The sequence below is a fragment of the Taeniopygia guttata genome, chromosome 9 (assembly GCF_048771995.1).
Source record: "Taeniopygia guttata chromosome 9, bTaeGut7.mat, whole genome shotgun sequence".
NCBI classification, from domain to species: Eukaryota; Metazoa; Chordata; class Aves; order Passeriformes; family Estrildidae; genus Taeniopygia; species Taeniopygia guttata.
Window position 1 is genome coordinate 9,894,034 of NC_133034.1, and position 25,104 is coordinate 9,919,137.

Genomic DNA, 25,104 nt, shown 5'->3' on the forward strand with positions numbered 1-25,104 from the left:
TTATAACAAACAAAGGAAAAAAGAAATAAATTAATAATGTATGTAAGTTAGACCTATTTCAGCTTCTTTAATTAATGTCTATGGGAATCACACTCAAGCTCAATTAAAATAAATTTAAAAATCACTCTGCTACTTCTTGGTTGACTGAAAGAGCACTTCAATTCCAATGTGCCCAGGACAACTCCAGAAATGCAGAATCTTCCTCTACGAGGTCTCAGCTTATACATTTCAACTTATAGCTGAGAAAGATGGCAGAGAGCAATCCTCATTTTAAGTTCCTTAAGACAAATGCTTTTCTTTCTTCCCCCAAACCCCAAGCAGTAATAAACGTTCTGTCCTTTATTACTTAACATTGCACTAAGAAGCCACCTGAACCTGAAATTAATTTGTGTTTAAGAACAGAATGGCAGACTGGCCACAGAGTTATACTTATCTGAATGATAGTTGTCTGGGTAAGATATTTTCTGTAGCTGTAATTCCAGTTTTCTTAGGTTCAAGTTACAACTGTCTCTGTTTCTCACTTCCTTTAACATTTCCAAGTCGTCTGGTACCACAGCTCACATGCCAGCCTTGCCTAGTGCACAGCTATTAGGGGATCTTTCCTAGAGGGGAGATTGTACATGTCAATTATCTGTAAAATATATAGTTTATAGGAGATTTTAACCATCCTATACTTTAAATGGAAAAGTCTGAGATTCAGGTGAAATAAATAAGAAAAATGCATATCTTTACATATTGAAATACTACAACAGCTGAAAGTGCTTGAAACACTTGAGTGCCTTTATGGCAGTTTAACCAACTGTGTCCATAAATATTTAAAGCAGTGAATTATTTCTCGAAATTTACATTTTATGTACCATTTTGGTGGAAGAATTATTGAACAATAAAAATGCTTTCCATAATAATTTCAGGTTTTCAAAAAATAGCACTTGACTGCAAAAGGATTTTCTGGTGGCCACCAGTGAGCTCCCAGCACATTACTGAACTTTGGTATTTCCCACCCCCAAATTAAGGTTTTTAACAGCACAAGATAATCTAGACCCAACCTATGTTTCTGCACTTCCCAAATTAAAAAAAAAAAAAAAAAATTCAAAGAGCTGTCAGCAGCTACTGTTACCCTTCAGCAGTGTCTCTGTATACATAGATAAATCTGACTGGTAAGAGTTGCTGTTTTCAGGATGGGATCAATAGGGATAAAGTGGCCACTCAAGTCCTGCTGTAGCTTTTATAAAGGGTTACTCTGTGTAAAATGTCCTGGTTTGCATTTCAGTGGATGATAATATCCCCACCCCACAGGTAACTACAGGTATGTCCTGCCCTCTGCCAGGGCCTTGTGCCAGGCTGCAGGAGCCAAACTGTGGGGCAGGGATTGTGCTCTGTGGGACACAATCATTTGTGCCACTTAGCTTGCTCCGTGGAGCTGCATTTGCAGCAGGGAGTAGCTGACAAGATAAAAACATCCAAGGGGCTGTCACAGTTAACAGATGGGCCAGGGATGGGCTGAGACCTGCAGAGGAGCATTCTGCATTTCTGGAGTTGTCCTGGGCACATTGGAACTGAAGTGCTCTTTCAGTCAACCAAGAAGTAGCAGAGTGGTTTTTAGTTTATTTTAATTGAGTTTGAGTATGATTCCCATTGACATTAATTAAAGAAGCTGAAATTGTCCTAAACTTCTCCTCAAAATATTTGAGTAAAAGTGTGGCAAAAATTTCCTTTTTCATTTTTTTTCTGTATTTACAAGTGAGCTGGCAAGTAATATTACAGAAAACTACATAAAACACTGACATGTTGTTTTCTGTCTGTGTATCATTTTTACTGATAATGATCACCAAATAATAATGATTCAGGCCCTGTGTTGGGCTACATGACATTATAATCTGTTTCAATCTGCTTTTCATTTTTAGGATATATTACTTTTCAGATAAACTGTGAACTGAAACTCCCCAAGAAAGGATAGTGGAATGTAAATTTATGAAGTCTAGACAGCCAGCTGAAAACTGATTTTCTACACCTTATAAGAAATAAGACTATAAACCAAATCTTTATTTAGTCTGAATAGTTCCACAGTTTCCAACTGGTTGCAAAAGCTGTGCTTTGATTCAGCTGACAGTAAAAACTAAGAATGCACAAATCTTTTTTATCAGGCAACAAGTACAAATGTTTCTCTGTTAAGTAAACTGAAGTAGATAAATCCTTAGCTACACACTCAGCCAGAGCATTTCCACTGTGACAAGGGCTGACTGCATGTGTGTGAAATTTCAAGGGGAGGTGTTCAAGTAGTGTCAATGAGGCACACACAGAGAAGGTTTTCACTAAGGTAGTCACAGCATTTCCAGAGGCAGCTGGATGACATAGTAAATTAACTCTATTGAATGATACATTAATTTGGTAGGGCACTTGGAGGGCCCAATTCTTACTTTCTAAAAACACATTCTAGTCTTCTGGCCTTCTCTTCATTTTGGTCTGAAGAATAAACTGTAATCTAGACACCATCCTGTACTAGAGGGAAAGAAAACTGTGTGCATTTCCAAAGAATTTTGAAACTTTGTTTTTATCTTTCCTTTTCCCAGATAAGTAGTCTCTTAAAGAAGTGAATGTTATTGGTGTGAAGAAAAAAAAATCACATATAATTGAAAGAATCTGTTATGTGAAGAAACACATCAGTATTTTTGATAGCACCATGCTGTCAACTGAAACAGTTCTAATCCTGGTAATAATTTGGGCTCTCCCTCGCTTTGTACAGCTCTTTGTATTAGCAGGTCCCTCTGTGCAGTCACAGACATCTCCCAGCAAAGGTCCCTGAAAGGCAGATGTCATGTTATACTGATACAGACTGTTACTCAACCTTGTACCCCACTGGGGTTACCAGCTGGGAAAAACAAACACTTTGGATTTTCACTGCAGTGTCTTTTTGCATAAATAAAGTATAGGTAGGTGACCTAGAAGTTCATGGAAGAGGTTGGAGTTTTGAAGGTGTTTGTCACATAGAATATTACAGAATCCTATTTATGACTCCCAGCCCAGGCTGGTTTAATCATTTTCTCATGTAGTGCTACTACTTGAAGGCTGTGGTAAGATATCCTCAATATTAAATTTTACTATTAACCAACTGTAATTAAGGAAATACACTAATGATTACATCTTGCACTGCATATCCAGTTAGATATTTTTACATGTCTCCTGTATCATGTTTCATTGAGGAAACCCCAGGCTGACTGTGTTGTTGCTCATTAAGGTCATCTGCAGACTGGGATGTCAAAGAACCCAAAACAAGGTCAGATTTTGTCACTCTTGTGTGTAGGTGGGGTCTCTATCCATCACAGATGTCTAGCAGTGCATCTTCCTCTGTTTGCTGTACCACAGGTAACGGTCTTGTGGGGTATTGAGATGCAGGCAAATCAAAGTGATTTGAATGTGGTCCTTTTCTGGGACTGCATCTTCTGAGTGGCTGAACAGCCCCAGTTCCTGGCCATGGGGATGACTGGGAGAGGAAGTGGCAGCTCAGAGTGTAAATCCTGCCCTGCCACTCAGCACAGGCCCCTCAGGGAACTGCTGGCATCTCCTGCCTCCCAATGGCTCCTGGCTTTTCCTCTTTGCTTGGCCATCTCAAACCTTCCAAAGTCCCTTGAAGCCCCTAAAAGTTTTTGACATAGTGCTGAAGGGAAGATTGTTATCTCTATCAAATGTGGGTTTCAAAACTGTAGATACATACAGAAATTAAGGCACATCAGGGGGTTGATTAATAAATCTGTGTGACTAGAACTGAATGTATCATGTAAGGATCTCTTTGGGTTTGAGATATAAAATTCCAAACTGATTTTTTTTTTTTTTCAAAATGAGGTAAATGGAGATTTGAGTAAGTGAGTAACACAGTAATTACCTCTTACAACTAAAGAGCAATCTAATGTTTCTTCTGTATCTAGTTTTCCATGTGAATTTTTCACAGCTACAGATGGGAAAGAAGAGGAATTAATTCTTTCTCCATGCATTGCTCAACCTGCAAGAAAAGAAATTGGGGTCTTGAGAAAAGAACAGAAAATCACCAGCCATGAAGAAAGCAGACATCACAGCTTCACTTGAGAAAATCATTCAACTGTCTTTTGAATTGTTCCTCTTTTCATTGACTTCTGGTGTTGCAAGCAGAAAGTAATTTTCTGACTCCAAGGATTTTCCAACCAAGTGCAATTTCATTCCCTAGGTTATGGTGCTGGGCACACCCAAAAGGCATTTGTTCTCTTTTGTTTTGTGGATTGTGTGCTTTTATTAGAGTTTATGGGAAGTACAGATATGTTGCTTGCTCAATATATTGAGCTCTCTAAGGAGAGAGTTTCCTTAGAAAGTGCCTGAAGAAGAACTTGCTCCTAATGAAATGACAGCTGAAAAGATTTCAAGTATTTTTATAAATTGTTAATAAACCACAATTTGGTGAGGAACCATTTTCCAAATTATTTTCCTGGCATATAAAAGTTGTAACAGAAATGTTACATTTTATCCATCTGCTTCATGGTGTGTGCTTTGAATAATTAAAAAGTTTACTGAAACCTACGTAAACGACAGGGTTTTGGCCTAGATAGTAAAACCATGCTATAAACTGCCCTTAAAGGATTTATGATTGATATGTACGGAGTATTTTGATTATTGCATGATGTGGATGATTAGCAGTTACTCTGTAATGAAATGTGCACTTGTGTATTTTGTAGAACCACTAGATGAGCTGAAGATCAGAAGTCACAGCACTGAGCCACTACCAAAGCTGGAAAACAAAGAGAGAGGACATCATGGGACAGCTTCCTCCAGGGAGCCAGGGAAAGCTCAGGAATGGGATGGAACTCCAGGCCCCCCTGTGGTGTCCAGCAGGCTGGGGAGATCCTCTGTCAGCCCAACCATGCTGGCTGGAGGCAACAGCTCAGGTAGGTCAAGCACAGCACAGGCAAGATCTAATGAAGCTCCTTGAGAGATGAAAAATCCCTAATGATACACAGGTGTACGAAGCATCCAGATTCCTTAGACTTCCAAAAATCTTCTAGATTTGGCCTTGCCAATTGAGTGGTGTGCTAATAAGGCTTGTGCTGTGCTTGTGCTCTGTGCTGGAGCAGCTGGAATGGTGGCACAGAACAGAAGCATGTAGACGTGCTAGTCATCTACTTTAAAATAAGTAAAGGATTCCACCTGACATTGAAATGGGGCACTATGGCAAAGACACTCCTAGGATGGTACCTCAGGAAGAAGTTCATAGGTTCAGGTATCAAATAAAGTAACAAAAATACACTGTGCAAATGCAAGGCTGTCTTAATGAGGGTACGGTGACAGGACACAGGCACCCTTTGCTTTCTGCTTGCGCAGAAATTTCTGGAAAAGTGACTACGGATTCCAGAAGTCTCAGATAAACACCTACTCATTTTATTATTCAAAAATATTTACATATTAAATAGTGAATTGCAATACACAATGACATTATAATGCAGTCTTGTTTATAAATTGACTAAGACAAACAGAACTGATAAATGAATAGACATCTATAAAGAGATATCTATGGCTCTTGCATGAGTACTGCATTGGTACTTTTGAGATTTGACAGCTCTCATAAAAGAGTAACTTCATTGCTTATTAGGTGGACTGTGAGAAATATCCCTTTTAAGGACAGTTGGCATATCTAGTACTGAAGCCTCATGGTCAGTGTTCAGTGAGTATAAGAGCACGAATGAGCTGCTCAGACAAGAAGTCATTCCTGCCTGAGAGATCTGCTGGGCAGTGAGTGGCAGCAAGGAGTGTTCAAACTGCTGAGCGAGCAGAGATGCTCATGCCTCACCCAGAACATCGCTTCCCTGGGTGATAATGGGACTCACATTGTCACTGAATTGCTGAAAATGACACCTGAAACTCTGTACAAAGTTGAAAAGTCTTTGCTGTTGTGAAATGTCATTTGCAGCAAACATGTAATCTGGTTTTGCTTGCTACAGACCCCCCAAACAGTCCTTATTGGTGCAGTGAGAGTGACTTTTCTGCAAAACTTATGATTCTAGCACAGGTCTTTTTGTGCTACTGCCATTTGCTTACTTGTCTCTTCTTATAAAGATTCCTGGAAGGTGGGAATTTTCCAGATAAGCTCATAGCTTTTGGTAAAAATTCTGTTCCCATTAGACCTTCATCTGTGCTAATGCAGGTTAAAGGATGGGTTTAAAGCTACCACATCATCAAAGTATTGGGACATCCAATAACTAGACCAAAGGTGTGTACCAATCTTTTCAGCTCTGCAAGATGACACTATGGACCATAGTAGCAAAGAATTTAATATTGAAGTGTAAGTGCTTAGCAAAATATAACATTGCTGTCCAACATTTATGCAGCAGTTTTATTTTAAAGAGTTGATTGATTTCCAAAAGCAGACAAAACATGTTGGCCTCAGTCTCCATTTGGCATCAGCAAACTGTAATAGTTGTTGAATCATGCCTTGATTTAGTTAACTGTGACTTTGTCTTACACTGCTAGGACTGTCAAAGAAAAATTTTATTCTTGGCTGAATTTTGACTCCTTTCTATGATTAAAATCTGAGAGCTGATTATGATCTTTCTTTCCCTGCAGATTAATGGTATTCATTTGATGAATATTGCCTCCCATCTCTCGTCTGCCCTGAATATTTTTTCCCCTGTGTCTCTTGCTGTTGCCTGAGCAACATGTTTTACCTTTACTCGGTGGGCACTGCATTGAGAATGCTGTACACAGTTCTCCTCAATGAACTTGTACATGAACTGTAACAGCTCATTCTCTGCAATTAAATTAAAACTGTAACAGAATGCAAGAAGAGAGATTTAATACTTTCATATGAATACAAATGCTTTCTGGAGTCAAGGAGATAAAGTAATTCTGCACTAGGAATTAGAACTTAGATTTACCTCAAATAAAATCTAGGTAGTCCCCAGTACAGTCATCACTGATGCTGCTCTCTTTGCAACATTATAGATAACAGAAAAAAAGGCAACTTTTTTTTTTTTTTTTTTTTGGTTTTTTTTTTGTGCAGATATATTCTTGAAACCGCACAGTTTGGTACCTGGCTCCTAGTCTCCTAGTTCACACTGGTACAGCCATCTATTAAGGCAATATTGAAATAACTTTTTAGAAATGGGATTGAATTGCTCTGCTATAAAAGAGAAAAGGTGTGAACGGACTTCCCACGTGTGCTCATCAGGCAGCTCTGCTCCAGCATAGATTAGCTGGGAGCTGGGGTGGCCTGGGCAAATACCTGAGTGAGAACACTGATTTTTGGTGGGTTCTCCCCAGCTCTGAGACTGCTAGTAAGATCAGAGGGAGAATAAGCCATCTCCAAACAGAATCTTAAACTTTCTGTCCATTTTGTTCAAAGAGCCTGGGCTGTCAGCTGCACACAGTTATCACTGTCTCTAGTGCCTGATCGTTCTGTGCCTGAATTTGTCAAGGGCACTTTCTGTTTCTTGGCATCCTATAATTTCTTATGGAAAGCAGTGTGATTTGGGGGCATGCTGACTTTTAGGAAAGTCAGTGCAATTATAATAAATGGCCAAACACAATCTGTAATACAGAATCGGTATAACTTCACTCCAGGAGACTTGAAGAGTATTTTCTGGAATGTTGCTGCTTTTTTCCTAACTGCAACGAAGAAGCATTTTGCATTGCCACCTGCTGCTGGAGACAGGCACTGCCCTGCCTTTAAAATCTCAGAAACTGTTGCGTCTTGGTTTTGAACTGCCATGAGCTTGTCACTCAGCCAGCCACAAATATTCCATCTGAAAAGATTGTAGGTGATCAGGAAGGGAGGAAATGCCCACTCTTCATTGGAATTACTGGCCATCATTGTTGATTTCCAAAAGCAATGAATATTTTAAGGCTCATCTATTTGGGAATGGGGCAAAGCTGGGAAAGCCCAAAGCACAAGATGCTTCCATTGGTGTAAGAAGGAATAGCAGCAAAAAGCCAGTTCATGCCAGCCAGGTCTGTGCCCTAAACCCCTACATTTTCTCCTCACAGGCAGTATCACTGTGCCCCTAAACCCACAAGGATTCTCCACATGAAGGCAACTTAATGCTGGGGTTTCAAGAGGCCCAGACCTTGCCTGCACTGGTCATTCAGCTCTCTGCTCACAGGCTCCTCCTGAGCAGTGCCTGTCACCTGTAATGAAATGACAGTGCTGGGAGCTGCACCCTGAGGGCATCCCACCAATGCCCATGGTCCTGCTGTGAGACCTCCAGGATGTGGGATCACACCAATTCTGGCTGGAGTAAAAATATTGCCTGTATGAAAAGCAGACACAAAAAAAATCCTAAAAAAAGAGTAAAAACACTTACTTGTATTTCAAAGAAGCCAGGAAATAGCAAACAAACACAGCCAAATCCTACAACAAAAGCTTTACAAAGAAAATTAGCACCCATATTTCAGGATATAAAGTATATTCCACTAACAGTTTTTCCCTTTGGGCAGAATATCCCCTAAACCTAAACAGAGGGTTCTTTTTCAGACATGGTTTTGCTCATTACCTGACTTGGGTTTGAGACTTGCTAATTTTTTGACCTATGGATATCTGGTAACACTGAGTTCCACAGGTTCAGTACTTCCCTTGTGAAAACTGTTCAGTTTGATGTGCTGCTGTGATATTTTAGCATTAATTGACTTGTGCTAATAGAAAAGTACCAAGTACTTTTTTTAGATAGCATAATGCTATATAGTTTATTGCACCATAACATTTCATAATTTCAAGTTGTATTTCAGCTTACTCATCTCTTTTTAGGCCAGTATGAAGACACTTGGTGTGATGTATTTTTCCAGTATACATGCTTTCTTTTGCTTCTTTTTCTTCTTCTTTTTTTTTTTTTTTTTTTTTTTTTTTTTTTTTTTTTATATGATTGCTCCCAGCCTGTCACATTGCCTTGTTTAATTCAAAATGCATTTCTTGGCAGCTGTAGAAAATAAGCAATATTTCTCTTTTCATGTGCAAAGAAGAGACTGTGACAGGATAAGAAGCTTCTCCAATGTAAGTGACAGCCAGAGCATTTTTTTGAATTAAGATCAGGATAGGCAGAATGAAGTCTTCCTTGAATGAATAAAGAACTCTTCCCATTAAGATCCAAAAATAAAAATCATGAAGAGTTGTTGTACTTCTGGAGAATATAGAAAGCCATAGCATGTTGGTATAAAACTGACTGAAAATATTTCCATAAAATCTTGTGCCATTTCAGCACTGTGCATTATTGAGGAAAATCCTACAACACCCTGTGTCCCAAACACAATCAGCCAAGCCTCTGCATATTTAGTCATGCTGGCAGCCCCTGCAATTTTGGAAAACCAGCCATTTATATGAGTGCTTAGACACATAATTAAATACACAACTTTAAGGCAATCCTATTTGTGTTTGGAAAACCTGTATTTCTGTGTTGCACAGTCTGTCCTAAAATTCTTATCCTCAATGGTGCTCTTTGGAACTAAATGCTTGGCTGTTTCCATGTGTAACCCTCCTGGTGCTGTCAGGACTGAGTTTAAATCTGAGTGCAATGATGCTCGTCCCATTGCAGCTGATTTTGTCTGTGGGTTTGGTGTCAGGGGGCTGTGGTCCCACTCCACTGAGTGCTGTGGCCACTGTGGGTGCCATAAGAGGGGACTGAGACCCACTGGCCCACTGTGCCCTCCCAGCACCACGCTGCACCTGGCTCCCAGAGACCTGCAGTGCATTTTTCATATCATGTCAGTGAGAGATGTGACCTTTGAAGCTGTGCCAAATAATACCGCTAAATTTCTAAATACACCAACTGAATTTTATGAACATTTTTGTGCATAAGATTTCACAGCCTTCTGGCTGCCCCCAGGAATCTGCTGAATTCAGACCTCATTCTGCCCATTGATTTCAAGGGGCGTCTCTAAAGGCTGCTCACACGCCCTGCATCCCCTGGCATACAGAGCCTTCCCCATGTGCCTGTCAGGATGGCCAATAGAACTCGGCTCCACACCATGAATTACTGTCACTAAGTCACTGAGTCACTAAGGGGACTTCTCAAGAAGTCCAAGACTACTCATTTCAGATGTTAATACTGAGTTGTCTCAGTATCATCCATGAGAGATAAACATGAATTTCTAAACACTAGAAACCATGCCTAATATTTGCTAGCAGTAGTTTTTCCTTTAAGATTCTTGGCATTAAATAGGAAAACCTGGACAGACCCAGTAGAGTGAATAAGCTGCCCATAGCTGAAAAATAACATGCTACAGAATACTGAGCAGTGAGTTGTGCAGCACTTAAAGAACAGACCTTTTATGGACTATTTTTCCCTCAAAGTCGTGTGCTGTTACTCAGACCACTAATTACAGCAGAATACAGTATTTATTTGGTCTAAAAGTATTGCCACTGAGATACAAAAGCTAGATGGAGCCATGTCTGAAGCACCTTTTGGTGAGGATCACCATGGAAATCACAATAGTTCTCTTAATGCTGTAACATATATTACAGGGAGATAAAGGAATAATACTTCATTTGTGTGTGATAGGTTTTATTTCTTTGATGCCAGATGAAAGGAGTCTCTTTGGCAAGAAAATGGTAATCTCTTGCTGTTGCTCATAGATCCAAATTGGAAATTATGACACTTCTTTCTGCTTTCATAAAGCAAAGAAAATAATTCAGAAGCATAGTCAGACAGTGTCTTGGAGTTTTTTATGTGCTGAGTTTCTGATTCTGCTTGTCACAGCAGAAACAGAATCTTTACTTAGCAGCAAAATAAAACAACTGAAAAAAACCCAATTCTTGTCCTTTCTGAAACCCCAGCAAATTCCAGGAGATGAGAGATGAGATATAATAATGAGATCCATTATTATATCTATATTACTGAAAGAAACAGTCAGAAATCTGGCGCACAGACAGTGTGAAATCAGAACAAAAACAAACCTAATCAACCTTCAGAGTAACTGCTCAAGTCCAAAAAAAGCAAACCAGCAGACTGTGTACAAAAGCAAGGTTATGGAGGAGGCCAGTCTGCTCCTTTCTGTGTGCCTATGGCTGTGTTGACTCGTGGTGTGTTTACAGACTGACTAGGAGAGAGTGAATTGAATAATGCATTCGGCAAGCAGCATAAATATTTTTGCTGTTCAGCCAGATGGATGTTAACTAACCTATTAATATTTAGTTGATGAATATTCACTCATACAGATGCTTTCATTGGTCTAAGTGCTCCAGCATAAGTGGATAGCTCTTCTCCATGCCCTATTGAATTCTGAAATATCTGAAGAAAATAAGCATTGAAGGTGACAATGAGAAAGCAGCAGTGAGAGTGGAAGAATCCATTTCAGCATGTTGCTGGTATGTGGAGCAATGTGCCAGCTGGCCTCAAGTTTCCAATGTGTGCCAGATGATTTTAAGGTCATGCTGGCAATAGGCATCTTCTTCCTTTCAAGCTGTGGCCCAACCAGCGGTCAGTGGTGATCCTAGAAATCCACACAGAAAATAGAGAAATCAGTGTAAAACAAACACAGACAAAGCAGCTGTATAAATGAGGCATGACAAAATAAATTTCAGACAGACACAGGCAAAAGATGTGCTTCAGAGACAAACTTGCTAAACCACAACTGCACGAGGCACAGGTCCTTCCTTTCTTCTTGAAAACATGGAATTGAATAGAAGGAATTCTTCAAACCTAATTTTAAAAACCTAAAAATTCTTTAAATTGTAATGTAGCATGGTGTTGTAATTACTCGTTATTCATGGTAAAGCAGCACTGTCAATGTGAAAAGTGAGATTGTTATTTTACCAAATCTGTCTGGTAAGTCTAAATATTTTCAGTGCTTGCCCACTAAATACAAAAAGCAGGTACAGGGTTGGGAAGAAGGTTTATGAAATATGAGGAGAATGAACACATTGATCTGAGTAGAGCCATAGACTGAGAGGTCAGCCATATGAAGGAAATGTAAGGACAAAAAAAATTTATTGGGCAGAAAAAAAGAGATCCTTTTTTCAGGATAAGACAATTTCCTCCAGACCAGCTGAATGCTGAGGTAGCACATGGGTGTCAGCATGGCTGAGATATAAAAACCTTCGTCCAGGCCTCCTGAACTCATGGTCACCTCTGTCAGTGTGTACAGTAGTAATGTGTGCTGGAAATCAATGGGAAACCTTCTCAGAAATTACTCCATATAAAACAGCAGAAGGAAAATCAAATAACTGTGTCATTTTTGTGAAGTTCTTCTCTAAAATGGAGCTTTCTTTCAAGCCAAACATTGCTTCTGTTATCACCTTGATTCTGGGCAACTGACTTTGCCACTGCTGACATTTTTATTTGTCTCTTCTTCCTACTTTGTCTCTCAATTCATTGCCACTGACATGAGATTCCCAAGTATTTTTTGTTTCATTCCAAATCCCCAAGTGTGACACTATCCTCACCCCTTTTACATACCTCCTCCTTCATTTTCTGGCATTTCAGGCTTTCCTTCAGCACAGCCAGTCTTTGAGCTGTCATGTCCCTCAGCTCTGGGATGGAGAGGTGAGAGCACAAGCCTCTGTAACCCCCTTAATCACTGCTGTATTACATGAGGAGTAGAAAAGGTGCTGGGCATCAGGGAAGTGGGGAAACAAGAATGCTTCTTTTGTGTTCTTCCTGTCTGCTGCTTTATGCTCTATTCTTCAGAGCTGCCAGAGAAAAGAGGCCAGGACATGGCATGAGTCCTGCCTGAATCCCTCTTCTGATCTCAACTTCTGCTCATGATTCAGCCATATGTCCAAGACTTTAACTCGTTACCAAGCCGGAGTCTCCATTTCAAGGGAATCCTGGATCCAGGGTGTTTCAGCTGGCTGCAGCAGTACCCTTCTGCTGCTCACTGGTGTTTCTGCTCTCTCCCTGCAGAGTCGAAATCGAGCTGCCGGTTGGGCCGCTCCGCGTCCACGTCAGGAGTTCCTCCTCCGTCGGTGGCGCCGCTCCGGCAGCCCGGCGACCTCCAGCCAAGCCAGGTACCATCGTTAGCCAATCGGGAATGACTCCATGTGCTGCAACATGCCAAATGTTCCCACCTCTCTGTCTGTCATTTGTTCCAGTAAATGAGCTTTTTGGTTTATGTCTTTATTTTCTGTGCGTGCATCTGTGCGTGCGCATCTCTCATTGGCAATGAAATTCCACTGGCCACAGCCAGCAGAATTTTCTTTGCTCTTGATTCCTTGTATCTTTTTCTGTCTTCATTCTGTAATATCAATGTAGTAAAACTGTACGGTACGAACTGGCTGGGTTTTTTATTTTTTCATGCTTTCTGTACTTTTTTACTGTCTTAAAATTTATCAAACTTTGATAAATTTAATCTATGTTTTTATGTAAATTTCTTTTAAATGTCTTGTGTAGAGCACTTACACCAATGTTGTCAATGACTTGTACATACTTGACTTCTGCCCAGTTGTACTTTAATATTTGTGCCAGTCTCACATCTGGTTGGAGCTTAATGCATGATTGTATTACACTGTGATTTATCACTGTCCTGAAAACTGCTCTTACAGCAAGTGATTTTGTTTAGTTGAGGCAGCTAAACTCTCTTCAGCTATAGACCATATAATGCTTACAGGACTATTAAATAGTCCACTGTAGTTATATTTATTGTACATGGTTAGGAATAAAAAAAAACCAAATCAAAGGAGCAACATCTCCTTTTATCTTAAACAGCGATAGTTTTTTTGTCATCATCAGAAACAAAACTGCCACATAGGAAAAAATGAAAGTGTTTGGGTTTGGCAAATTTCTCCAATAGAGAGAAATGGAAAAGAAATAAAGACACGGGAAACCTATACTTACCTTTATTTTATATGCTAATACCAATATTGTAACATTTGGTTGCACAGACCTGTATTATTAGTTTGACAGAACTAGCTGAGAGTAGCAATTGAAAGAAGAGGTTTTGCTTAAACATTGTGTGAATGGCTTCTGTCAAAGCACTGTGGCACTGCATCACTGGTGTGTATGTGTGGGGTCTATGTGCATAAGGAGACAGGAACACAGATGGATTTAGGTGCACATGCATGTGTGTATGCACACACAGGCACCCTTATTTTGATGGAGAAATTTTGTCTGGCTTTCAGGGAGTTAGTCCCCAAAATACTATTGAATGTCACTGAGATTTGAGTGGCAATCTCCCTGAGGACTGCTTTGCAATAGTCACATATTTGTGTTTGTATCTTGGTGAGTTGCTCCAATGATGTCTAGACCAAAGCAAAGACCACAACAGTAAGGTTGATTTACTCAATCCAGCCAGCAACTTGTTATGAAGGTTATATTTGGATAGCCAAGTCTGTACAGGTTACAGCTCTGTAACCTGTATGAACTGATATGATTGTATTACTTCTAAATGCTGCCAGACATGAGGACTGAGAGAACTGCACATTCCTAAAGCATATTTTACATAAGCAAATCAAATATATAATAGAGATTCAAAATGACAGCCCATTTAAATAACACATCAAGTGTTCCTTCATCTAAGGAAGAAATTAGGGTAATTGTACTTCCAAAGGTTTTCAGTGTCCCAGTGTTCCTGTAGTATATATTTTTGGTTAAATGGGTTTTACAGCACTCCTGATTCTTTGCTGTTTACTCAGTGGCAAAGGCACCTTGGGTGTTTTGAAGGGATTTTAGCCTGTCAGTTTATACTAAGAACTAAACAATAAGCCTTGAAAGCAGACGCTGATGTGATAGAAGAGATAATGAGCCTCTTAGAAGCTGCATCCAGGGTTCACTGAAGCTGTGAAGGGAAAAATCCACCTCAATTCATACAGAAGAAAGGAACAAAGATGATAAGAGGAATTTTCAAGTGACTGTAGGAGGGTGATCTTGTTAATTGAATAATGTATGGTACGGTCATGACTTCATGAAAAACAAGAAAAACTAGTGCAAGCTTTCTCTCCCTAAGTCTTCCCTTCCAGCTGACAATCTCTTACTGTCCCTCTATTATGTTGCCATTTACTATGATAGCATAACTTTTAAAGGCATGGATATGACCCTGATTTCAGAGGAATGACAAAAGTCTTATCTCCATGGCAGATACAAACATTGATTTTTCTTTTAACACCTATTCTATCTTAATGTGCAAATAGTGTTTGGTGGGTGAAATGTGTCTCCAACAGCTGGGCTGTTAGCCCATTCTCAATCTGCTGGATTGTGGCATACAGGGTATTATTTTTGTGTGCTGTGGCTATTGATTGTATTGATACTGCTTTTCTTAACAGTATCATAATGAGCAAATTAGACTTGCCAAAAGATTGAGATGTATTGTGTTATTCCCCTCTTTGTTGATCAGATGGGCAAGCTAACATTCAAACAGGAATATAAGATCTGGGAAAGGGCAGATTACTGTTAATTGGTTTTCTCAAATTTTCATGGATCCCAGATTTGTGGTTTTCAAAATGCTTAATTTGGAAAAAAAAAAGACAAATTTGCAACTGAGTTCTCGAAACCCATCATATTTTAATACAATTCTTCAAAGTGGTGACTATGCTTAGTAATTTAAAATAGATCTGATCTAAGGAAACCTATATTATAATTCCAATAATGTATTAGGTAATTATGTAACTATTGTCATTTAACTCTCCTATGTCTTATTTTCTTATTTCTTGTTTGCTTCTTGATGTAGGAATGATGAGGATTAATCAGTTAGTATTCACAGAATATATCCATGGTATATTGATGGGAAGCAGTAGAGGGATCATCTAAAAATAAGAAGAAAGGGCTTATGAGCAGAGATTAATTATGTGGCTGGTCTCTGATGCAGAATACTAAAAATTCTGTAGTGTAGGGGCAGCCAGCATTTACCCAAGTGATGAGTGAGATTGAGAGCCTGCCTTCTGTCCTTAGCTCTGGGAAATGGTGAGGGAATTTGCAAAGTGTTGGTTGCACAAAGAAACCTTGGATGAAGTCTCAAATTATCTCAATTTAAACTGAAAGATAAACATAAATTTATCCTAGAACTGAAGTTATTGATTGTGAAAGGACAAAGTTTAAGAAATAAAGGAAGTAGCAGAGGAAGTCAGGTGGGGGACTTGGAAGTGTAATATAGGCAGAAGCATAGAATATTTTTGAGCAACAAAACTTCCACATAGCTGTTTTTCCTAAATGCATATCTAAATAAAAATATCCTACAGAGAGGGGTGTAAGTAGCAGAGAAGTATTCTAGATATGATGAATTGTCTTGTAAAGAAAGGAAAGAACTTGCAGAAGCAGGCCATCCTCAAGTGCTAAAAGACAAACCAGCGGGGAAGTTGACCAGCCTGTCTGAACAGGGTTTTTGCTGGGACTCAGGAAAGAGAGAGTTTATGGAAGTTGAAAGAAGGGACAGGCAAGTCAGGAGGACAAGGGTGTCATGAGGTTTTGGAGGCAGAAAATTAGAAGGGCCAAATCCTGTCTAGCTCTTAATCTGTCTACTGTCATAAAAGACAGTAAAAAATGTTTCTGTAGATATATTAGCAGCAAAAGGAACTCTAAGGGGAATCTCCACCCTCTTTTTGGATGGTGGAGAACACAATGACAAAAGATGAGGAAAAAGCTGAGGTACTCAATGCCTTCTTTGCCTCAGTGTTCAATAGTAAGACCAGCTGTTCTCCAGGAGCAGCCCCCTGAGTGGGAAGATGGACACAGGCAGCAAAATGAAGGCCCCATAATCCGCAGGGTAATGGTCAGTGACCTGCTTTGACACTTAGTCACACACAGTAGGATACCATGTGCTTATATTAGAAAAAAATTTCTTCACAGAAAGAGTTGTCAAGCAACAGAACAGGCTGCCCTGGGAAGTGGAAGAGTCCATTCTACCATCTTTGGAGAAATCTAAAAGACATGTAGATGTGACACCTGGAGACGTGGTTTAGTAGGGGGCTTTTCAGTGCTAGGTTAAAGGCATTTTTTAGCCTTTGTGATTCTCATTCTATAGAGGTATGACATTGTTCACAAAAAGTTACAGGGAATGGACAAATGTTGTAGAAAGTAAAGCAGGTTATATCTTAGAGAAAAGAAATGTGTGAATAACATTAGAGATTGTAAAAGTCCATCTGTATTTGGCCTTTATATGGAAATGAAAACAAGTAACTCTCTTTTGTAGCCATCTAAGTGGACAGAGAACAGTAGAATTTAACCACTTGGTTAGGCTTATGAAGTACAACAAACAAGGTCCCCAGCTGCCACAGTAAATAACTCCTCACCCGTTCTGCTGGAACCTCTGTGCTGGCGCCTGAGATTTCTGTAGCAGATTTGGTCAAGGGTTTCACCCTGCAGTGGAAAACACTCAGTCCTGCCATGGTACAGCCCCAGTGAGCAAAGCTGTTCACTTGTGTAAAGCAAGCAGGATCTGGAGTCACAGGTATCACTGCTATGCAATGATGTTTCCCTGCCATCCTGTCCTTCTCCACATCTTCACCTCAGGGTAACAAAGGATTGCATTCCATCGATGAGCTCAGATATCCCCCTGGCACACAGGCTATGTGTGCGCTGAGCATGTCTGTCACAAAAGAAGAAAACGTTTCAAGCAGACTGTGGAAGTCCCTCTGCTGGAGAGCAGAACATCCTGCATCCAAAGTTTTAATGTACATAAAATCCCCTCTATCACTGCCATGCCTCTCTGAAACAGTCTTCAGCACGGAAAAATCCCACTCATTTCCATTTTAAGAAAAAAAAATAGATCATTTAAACACCTTGGGATTTTTTTTTCCGCTAATGAACTTTGCAAAGTGAGGTTTGTTTTCATTAATTTGTAGACAGTGATTGGAAAACCCTATGTACCAGGCTGCATAGCAGCACAGCATTGCATGTTTTTAAGATAGATGGTCTGAAGAAAACCACACTCTTTGAAAAGAAAACTACTGATAGCTAGAGATTCATATTTTCTCTTTCCTGCAAAGCAGAACCTATTTTCAGATAGATTTCCACAAAACTTGTGTTCCTTATCTGTAAATGTACAGCCTCTCTTCATGCTGCCTGTTAGTTTCTTGCTTTTCAGTAGCCAGACAGCACTGTCCTTTCCTGTTACCTCCTCAAGGTATGTTATCTTAATTCTGAGGGCTTGTATGCCTCTTAAGGTTTGGTGTATTTTTGTGGGGGACCAGGCAGTGATATCTAGCTCAAATTTAAGCAAGGAAAGAAGATTTAAACTTTACAGAGATGATCAAAGTAAAATTCAGAAGCCATGCTGAGATTAGAAGGAATAACTCAGAGAAGGGAGTGAAAATACATCAACAGCTATGAATTAAGCAGTCTCAACATGCATTGAAGGAATGAAGAAAAAGCTAGAAAATATATCAGCATCAACACTGAAACTTTGTTTGGTTTATTTTAGAAAAATTGTAGCTCATTTCATTACTTGCCTAGTGTCTGCCTGAGCTCTCTACAAGCTGAGGCAGCATTTTACTTTCCCCACATGATCACACTGGTAAACATGACAGAAGGCACAAGATGTACAAACTAACCATTACCCTCCAGAATTCAGACAGCTCTCACTTATTTTATGATTTGTAGGAATATAATATAGCAAAGGGGAAAGGACCCCAAGAGTGGATTTGACCATTGTTTTGCACCAAAAGAAGTGAATCCATCAATAGTTTGTATGAGAATGTGTCTTTGATAGACAAGAATTTTACATACAAGTTGGCTCCTTAAATTCATATCTAGGTAGAAAAATTACAAAGACTTGTAGAATAACCAAGTGCTGAGGGAGGCTGGTCCCTGGGGCTGGCAGGCCAAGGGAGCTGGGGTACAGACACGGAAATCCAAGGTTCACAGAGCTAGGGAGCAGAGACCAGGAGTGCTCCAGCACAGTTTTCCAAATAGCAATGTAGGTAGAGAAGTAAGCAGATTTTCTACTTTGAATAGGCAGCTGGGGGGGGTTGTCTTTATGTTCACATCCCCTTGGCCTGGAACAGGAGTAGTGCACACCAGAGTGCGTGAGCAAGGGCAGGAGAGAAACCCCTTGGGATCGCTTGGGTCTGTGCCAGAGACAGCCTGGGTGAAAATGCACTTTAGCAACTGTTCAAAATGGACAGTTTGGCTAATCCAACAGGATTAGGAAAAGCTTTATTTACCCCAGAGCTGGGCAGGCAAAGCAGGGTGCTGCTGAGGTTGGACCCCTATCCCACTGAGGGCAGGTGGGCTCAGCTCTGGGTTGAGGGGGAGCAGGACCCAGCACACCCCATTTGGATGGCCCATCCCACATTCCTTGTCCCACATCCTGCATCTGCAGTGGAAGCAGAGGCTTCGCTGGGGCTGCCCCACCTGCTCCTGCCCTGCCCCAGAGGGAGGGACAGGGAGGGAAGGAGAGAAGGAGAAAAGGAGGAGGCTTGTTCCAGCCTCAGCTGTTAAATCCCTACTCCTCCACACAACAATTAAGATAATATTTTATTTAAGACTCAGTATTTAGATGGTAACTGAAATGCAACCAAAATGCACACATTGTATTGTGAAAAAAAGAAATATCTAGCATTAAATCTGATGTGAGATCTTCAGAGCAACTATTATTTAATTTTGTATTCCAGCTAAAAAATCCCAAACACCTATTCTAATTCTTCCATTTTAAAACAAAATCATGGTGGAAGGGAAGTACCACAAAGAAGCTGAGACATAGTTTAGTTGCTTTTCGTATGCCTGAGTAGAGCAATACCTTGCTGTTTAAGTGCAGTAAAAGCTCATTGTAAAAAACACACAAAACTTTAAACTAATAATTTGGAATTGAATTTTGACAAGTACTGTGTACTCTTCAGCAGCACAGCTACATATTTATCTCATGCCTAAGTTCTCTCTGTATTGGGTCAGTTAAAAATCACAAGCCTAGCTTGCAATGTCTCTAGCTTTAGTTGTGAATACATAACATATTATAGTCTTTGTATGCCTTGTAAACATTGTGGTCACCCTGTAATTAATGAATGCTGGGAAAGTAAATTGTTACCATTATGGCTATAATTATTTTTGAAAGCACCTAGACACAGTACTTCCCCAATGAATTGACATCATCATGCTTTAGTTGGCAAATGTGCATCTGAAAGTGAATACTCTGTGAGCATAAACAAAGCATCTGTGCTCTTCTATTATTCTCAGCTTAAAGTTTCCATTTTTTCCCAGCAGTAGTGTACAAGAGTTCAAGGAGTCAGCAAATACCCTGCAGTTGTGGGGCACAGTAGCAGAGCTGGGCTCCTGATTCTGCAGTTGATGAATTCTGCTGCTGAGAAAGAAGCACCTATAAATCAAGATCCAGTGTTCCATATCTGATCATAGCAGTCTTTCTCTGAGCTTCCACTTTATGAAAGAAGTAGAGTCATTGCAGGTAGATGAAGAACTCTGTGGACTAAAGTAGTCTTTCATCCAGTTTGATTACTAGGGAAATGTTAGTAAAAAAATAAATTGTTCTAGCGAGAGAATTTGTGTGTGTTATACAGCACAGACCCATGTCAGCTCTCAGTACTGTCACTCTGTGCTACAGGCACTCCTTGATGAATCTCAGCCTAGAACTAGCATCAAACTCTAGCAATTCTGCTATTTTGGCTCTTATCATGCACGAGGATTTGCAAAGAAAGAATCAACTTCTGTTATCCTTGCCCTCTGGACCAAAGGGAAAAATGATCCCCGTGAGCTGCTGGTTAAAGATCTCAGGGGACATGCAGTCCCAGATTTCTATTCAAAGGGAATATCTAACTACTGTGCTAAGTGCCACTCTTATAATTTTCTCTGTCCCTCTTTTCTCCTCTAATTTTCAAAAGTTCTGAAAGTCTATTGTGTATTTTGGACATAGAATAGCAAAACATACTGAACTGTTCATGGGACAGTGGCAATCCTTTTCCTTCCCCTGTGTGTATGTGCCAAGTGTTCCTCTTGAGCCAGTGCAATGCCTCTGAGATGTCTGTTCCTGTGCTCCTGGAGCCAAGGTTATGGTTGCTCCTTTTTGATACTTGATCTTTTTCTTCATCCAAAATATGTGTCCATAGTGTGGGAACAGTCCCATGCTGCTTGCTCTATAATCAGAGCCCCATGGGACTTTGGTCTGGACTTTCTATACACTATTTATTACTTTGGATGGTAGCTTCTATTTTTGCCTGAGAAGATATTCACTTAAAGGAACTTAATTACTCCTTATGTTTAGCCATCACATTTAATAAAGCTTGGGATTGTCCCTGGATACAAAACCTGCTTAATGTTGGCCACTAGGATCTACCACAATATTGGCTGTGGTGGTGTCCAAGAGTCACAGTTATTTGTTGGTAGAGAATATGCATGGAAAAAAGGCTGTTCCTGCCCCAAGGATTCATAAGCTCAGTGTAATAGATGAAAAAGTAAGAGGTTGCAGATCAAAGTATACTGGTAAGGGTATGACTGTCAGTTAAGGAATTGCTTAATGTTTGGTTTTGTGAAATTATAAAGTGCAAAAAACTATTTGGGGTGCAATCTACTGTATCTGTGACAGTGATTTTACATAGTTTATGTGTCACTGATACAATGAAATGCATTTGCATGTCTAAAAGTGGAAAACCGGGTATATTTGACTCTGAATACTTTAAAAATTATGTCTCTCTCTCCAATGGCCCTGTCATGGAGAAGTCTTTAGTGTCTGGTGTAGGCAAAGAAAAAGGAATGTAGGTGTAGACTGAAGCTTGTGGACGCTGGTTTTTGTGCATGGCAGGGAGAAAGGAAATCCTCTGGGTCCTACCTGGGAGGATGGACAGGCATGGAAGAACCCACAATGGGGTACAGAGAGAAGCCTGTGGCACAGGCACTTCACTGATGGGACAGGGACCAATTTTGCCTTGAGATGATGTCTAGATTTGACCAGTGTGTGTGGCCTAAGTGTATTTAGAATCCTGAATCCAGAGCTGTAGGATATTCCTTTCTTGTTCAGTAAAAATGTTCATGAAAGTCAGGGACCTGTCACCCTGACTGCTGTCAACTAGAAAGGAGTGCCAGGGCATGAGGCATGAACTGTGTCCAGCAGCGTCTCACAGTGCCCTGGAGACTGCGCACTGCTAAGAATCTGTCGGATTTTGGATTTATGCGATTTGTGCCTTTCTAAAGTGCAGCAGAGCCCTGTGCCCACAAGAGGGAGTGGTTGGATTACTTTCCACAGTTCCGGGTTTTTCCTGCAAGGATTCTGCTGTCGACAGTCCAGCCAAATATGCTGTCAGCATTTTGGATGAGAGCAACAAGAATGTAAATGCTTTGGGGAAGGCTCCACATTGCATTGGGTTGAGTTGCAGCTTGAATCTGGTCTTACCTAATCGGTGCGTGGGTCCAGAGCAGTGCAAATGGTTTCTGAATATGCAAATTGGAAATAGAGAATACTTATTTAAAAAGTAAAATTTAAAATAAAGAATGAAAAGAAAATGCAAACCTTGAAGTAGGTGGAATTGTCACATCCATTATCCCTCACCTCCAAGGCACACCTGACTGATTGGCATGAGAAGCAAATGAGTCAAAGCTGTCTTTTGCTGGCAGACAAGTCTGCTAGTGCTGTCCCAACATCTTTTCTCCATCACTCAGCTGGGTTGGTCATGCAGCAGAAGCAGGCCAGTGCATGGCTTTGCCAGGACTCTGGTTTAAGTGTGGTCCCACAGTGCTGGAGCAGCCTCTGTCCCACAGCCGGGGGGACAGCAGGCACAGGTGGATCTGAGCATGCACTGCTGTCACCATAGGTGCTAAATCCCAGCCTGGCTTTGGTGACTCTCCATAAGGGTCATAGCATGGGGTTTAGCATAAAATAAGTGTGTCAGGGGAGGAAGTAATGGGTGAAAGCAGGTCAGCTGTAGAAGAAGTAATCCTGCAGCAAGAGGGTGTCAGATGTGGGATAGAGTCACTGGTCTGAGCACCACACCTCAAGTCTGTCATCCTGCCTTGTCGTCGAGTGCCTGCATGGCTGCCACTATTTCACATGTGATGGAAGAGAGGAGAAAGAGTTTTCCATTCCTTTACCCTGATGTCTTATTCTTGCACGAACTTTGTAAGCTTGTCAGCAGAAAACAGAAAAAGGTGAGCTCCATGACAGAAATTCTTGAAACCTTTCAAATGCAATGATATTCTGACAAAGGACGAAATAACATAGCGTTTATGAAGTTTTCACTTTCATGCTCAACATTTTTTACTGTCCTTATCTAGTTGTTTCTCAGATTGGGAGTTGCAGTTTCTTGAACAGGCACAGGACAGACATGAGAAGACCTCACCTGTGTGGTCAGAGGTTTCAGGGGGTTGCTATGTTGTGCCTGGTTTTGATAGAGTTGAGATGGTGTGTTTCAACACTTTGAAAAACAGTCGGCTCAACAGAGAGATTTATAGGGACAGATGTTGCAGCCAAGGCAGCACAATGAAGGTGGCTGTTCCCTGGAATTTGAGGCACCATCCAGAACACCTGGAAGTTGATGATAACTGTGTGTCTCTGGAGTCTGAATGCTTGAATGTGAGGGCAACAGCCAAGCATGGCCTCTGCACCCTTTCTTTTGAGAGTAACATCTGAGCATGGTGTACAGGGTGGGATCCACAGGAACTAGTCACTAATATTTCCAGTAAGACACTCATGCAGGTCAATGACAGAGAGAGATACAGCCTTGAAAGTCTTATGCCACCATAGATGGGCTATGTGTGAGCTGTGCTTCTTGCAGCTTGCTGAATCAGTGGGACCGCTGTGTGTACTGCCTACTAAAGAGACTGAAAATTATCTGGAGGCACTTCATCTCATTTTTAGCTGCTCCTACAGCACTGTACATGGTTCTATTAAAAAAAAGGTAACAACTAATGCTAAACAAATATATAATGTTGTTTGTGTGAAATAATTTCAGTCCAAACATCAACAAGTTGCCTATAAAATTATTTAATATGGTAGCATTGGTAGCATTCCTTCCTCTTCAGGGAATCTCTCTTTAAGGCATATGTAATAAATTTACTTGTTCTCTTCTAAAACTTGTAAATTCACTTCAAAACTTGTTCTGAGACTTTCATATGCAAACAATTAGTTTTGCCACAATCCCAGAACAATAGCACTTGCTAAGTTTATTTCAAATGGTCTTGCAACCACTCTTGAAGACATTGTGCCTTGGTTAAAAATTTATTTTAAAAAAACCCGGAAGCATGCAATTTCCTTTTTCCCCACCCCCTTTTCTGTGTGTATTTATGTTTAACTCAGGGCAAGAATTTTGTAATATTCTTAAAGGAAAAGATAGAAATAAAAAATGGCATGAATTCATGAAAGCATGGGTTTATATATAGGCATTGTCTGTAAATGAACCAAACATTCTGTATCCTAGGTAGAACAACCTTATTTGTCTGCTCATACGCATTTCAGTTTCCCCCACACACTCCCACCTGTCCTCCTTTTTTGCACTGGGTGTACTGTACCATGTTTCTGTTGGAACTGCGTGTGCCTGACGCATAAAACGCGACACAGCAGCCGGGTCGTCCCCAGCGTCTGCCTTGAGTCACAACCATCCTGGCTTTGTTCTCATGGCTGTCACCACCCCACCAGACCCTCTCGGTGTTTGTGTAGCCTTATACAGTATATTGCACTGACTGTACCTGTATAGTATCTTGTCTGTATACTGTATGCACATAAATATGTATATTCACTCATGTATGTATGTATAGGACGTTTCTCTATCTCTGTATATGTACGTGTGTTTGTTCATAGTCTTTCACTAGAAATGTGTGGCTATTCATATACATTATGTGTATGTCAATTAAAAAAAAAAGAAGTATGAATGCCAGCACCCACTTTTGATAACCTACTTTTATTCTCATTTTGTCTTGTTAAAACAATGAAAATAAAAATGTCATGTATTTTAAATGAGAACTTTAAAAGATTATTCTTTTTACTAATTGTTAAGATTTCCAGTTTTTCAGATCCAAAACGGGAAATATATTGGTTTTTCTCCTGACAGTTTTCTGTAGGTGAAAAATATTTGGAAACAGCTCAGTCTGTTTAGTTTTAGTTGTCTGTATCTTATGCAGATCTAGTGCTCCAAGGTTTAGAAATGCCCTAAACCAGCTGGACTCTTGTGCTGCAGATCCCAGCTCTATTCATATGAGGGAGTTGCTGTCAGTCTAGGGGTGACTCACATCCATAACACCTTACATGTATAGATACTGGATATAGAAGGGCCTTAGGCTGGAAAGAAAGTTTCTC

At 40.3% G+C, this 25,104-nt stretch overlaps 1 protein-coding gene across 8 annotated transcripts in view; it reads left to right on the top strand.

Annotated features, from left to right (window-relative positions):
* Positions 1-25,104, top strand: part of NYAP2 (neuronal tyrosine-phosphorylated phosphoinositide-3-kinase adaptor 2) — a 150,522-nt gene that overhangs the window by 96,504 nt on the left and 28,914 nt on the right. For 6 of the 8 annotated variants that reach the window (XM_030280896.4, XM_072933468.1, XM_041718272.2 and 3 more), the window contains 2 exons: positions 4,701-4,910; positions 12,849-12,952. In XM_030280896.4, coding sequence (XP_030136756.3) covers positions 4,701-4,910; positions 12,849-12,952 — 314 coding nt within the window. Of the gene's footprint in view, positions 1-4,700; positions 4,911-12,848; positions 24,766-25,104 lie in introns of those variants that run through there. The other 2 variants (XR_012057393.1, XM_072933467.1) reach the window with 2 other exon arrangements.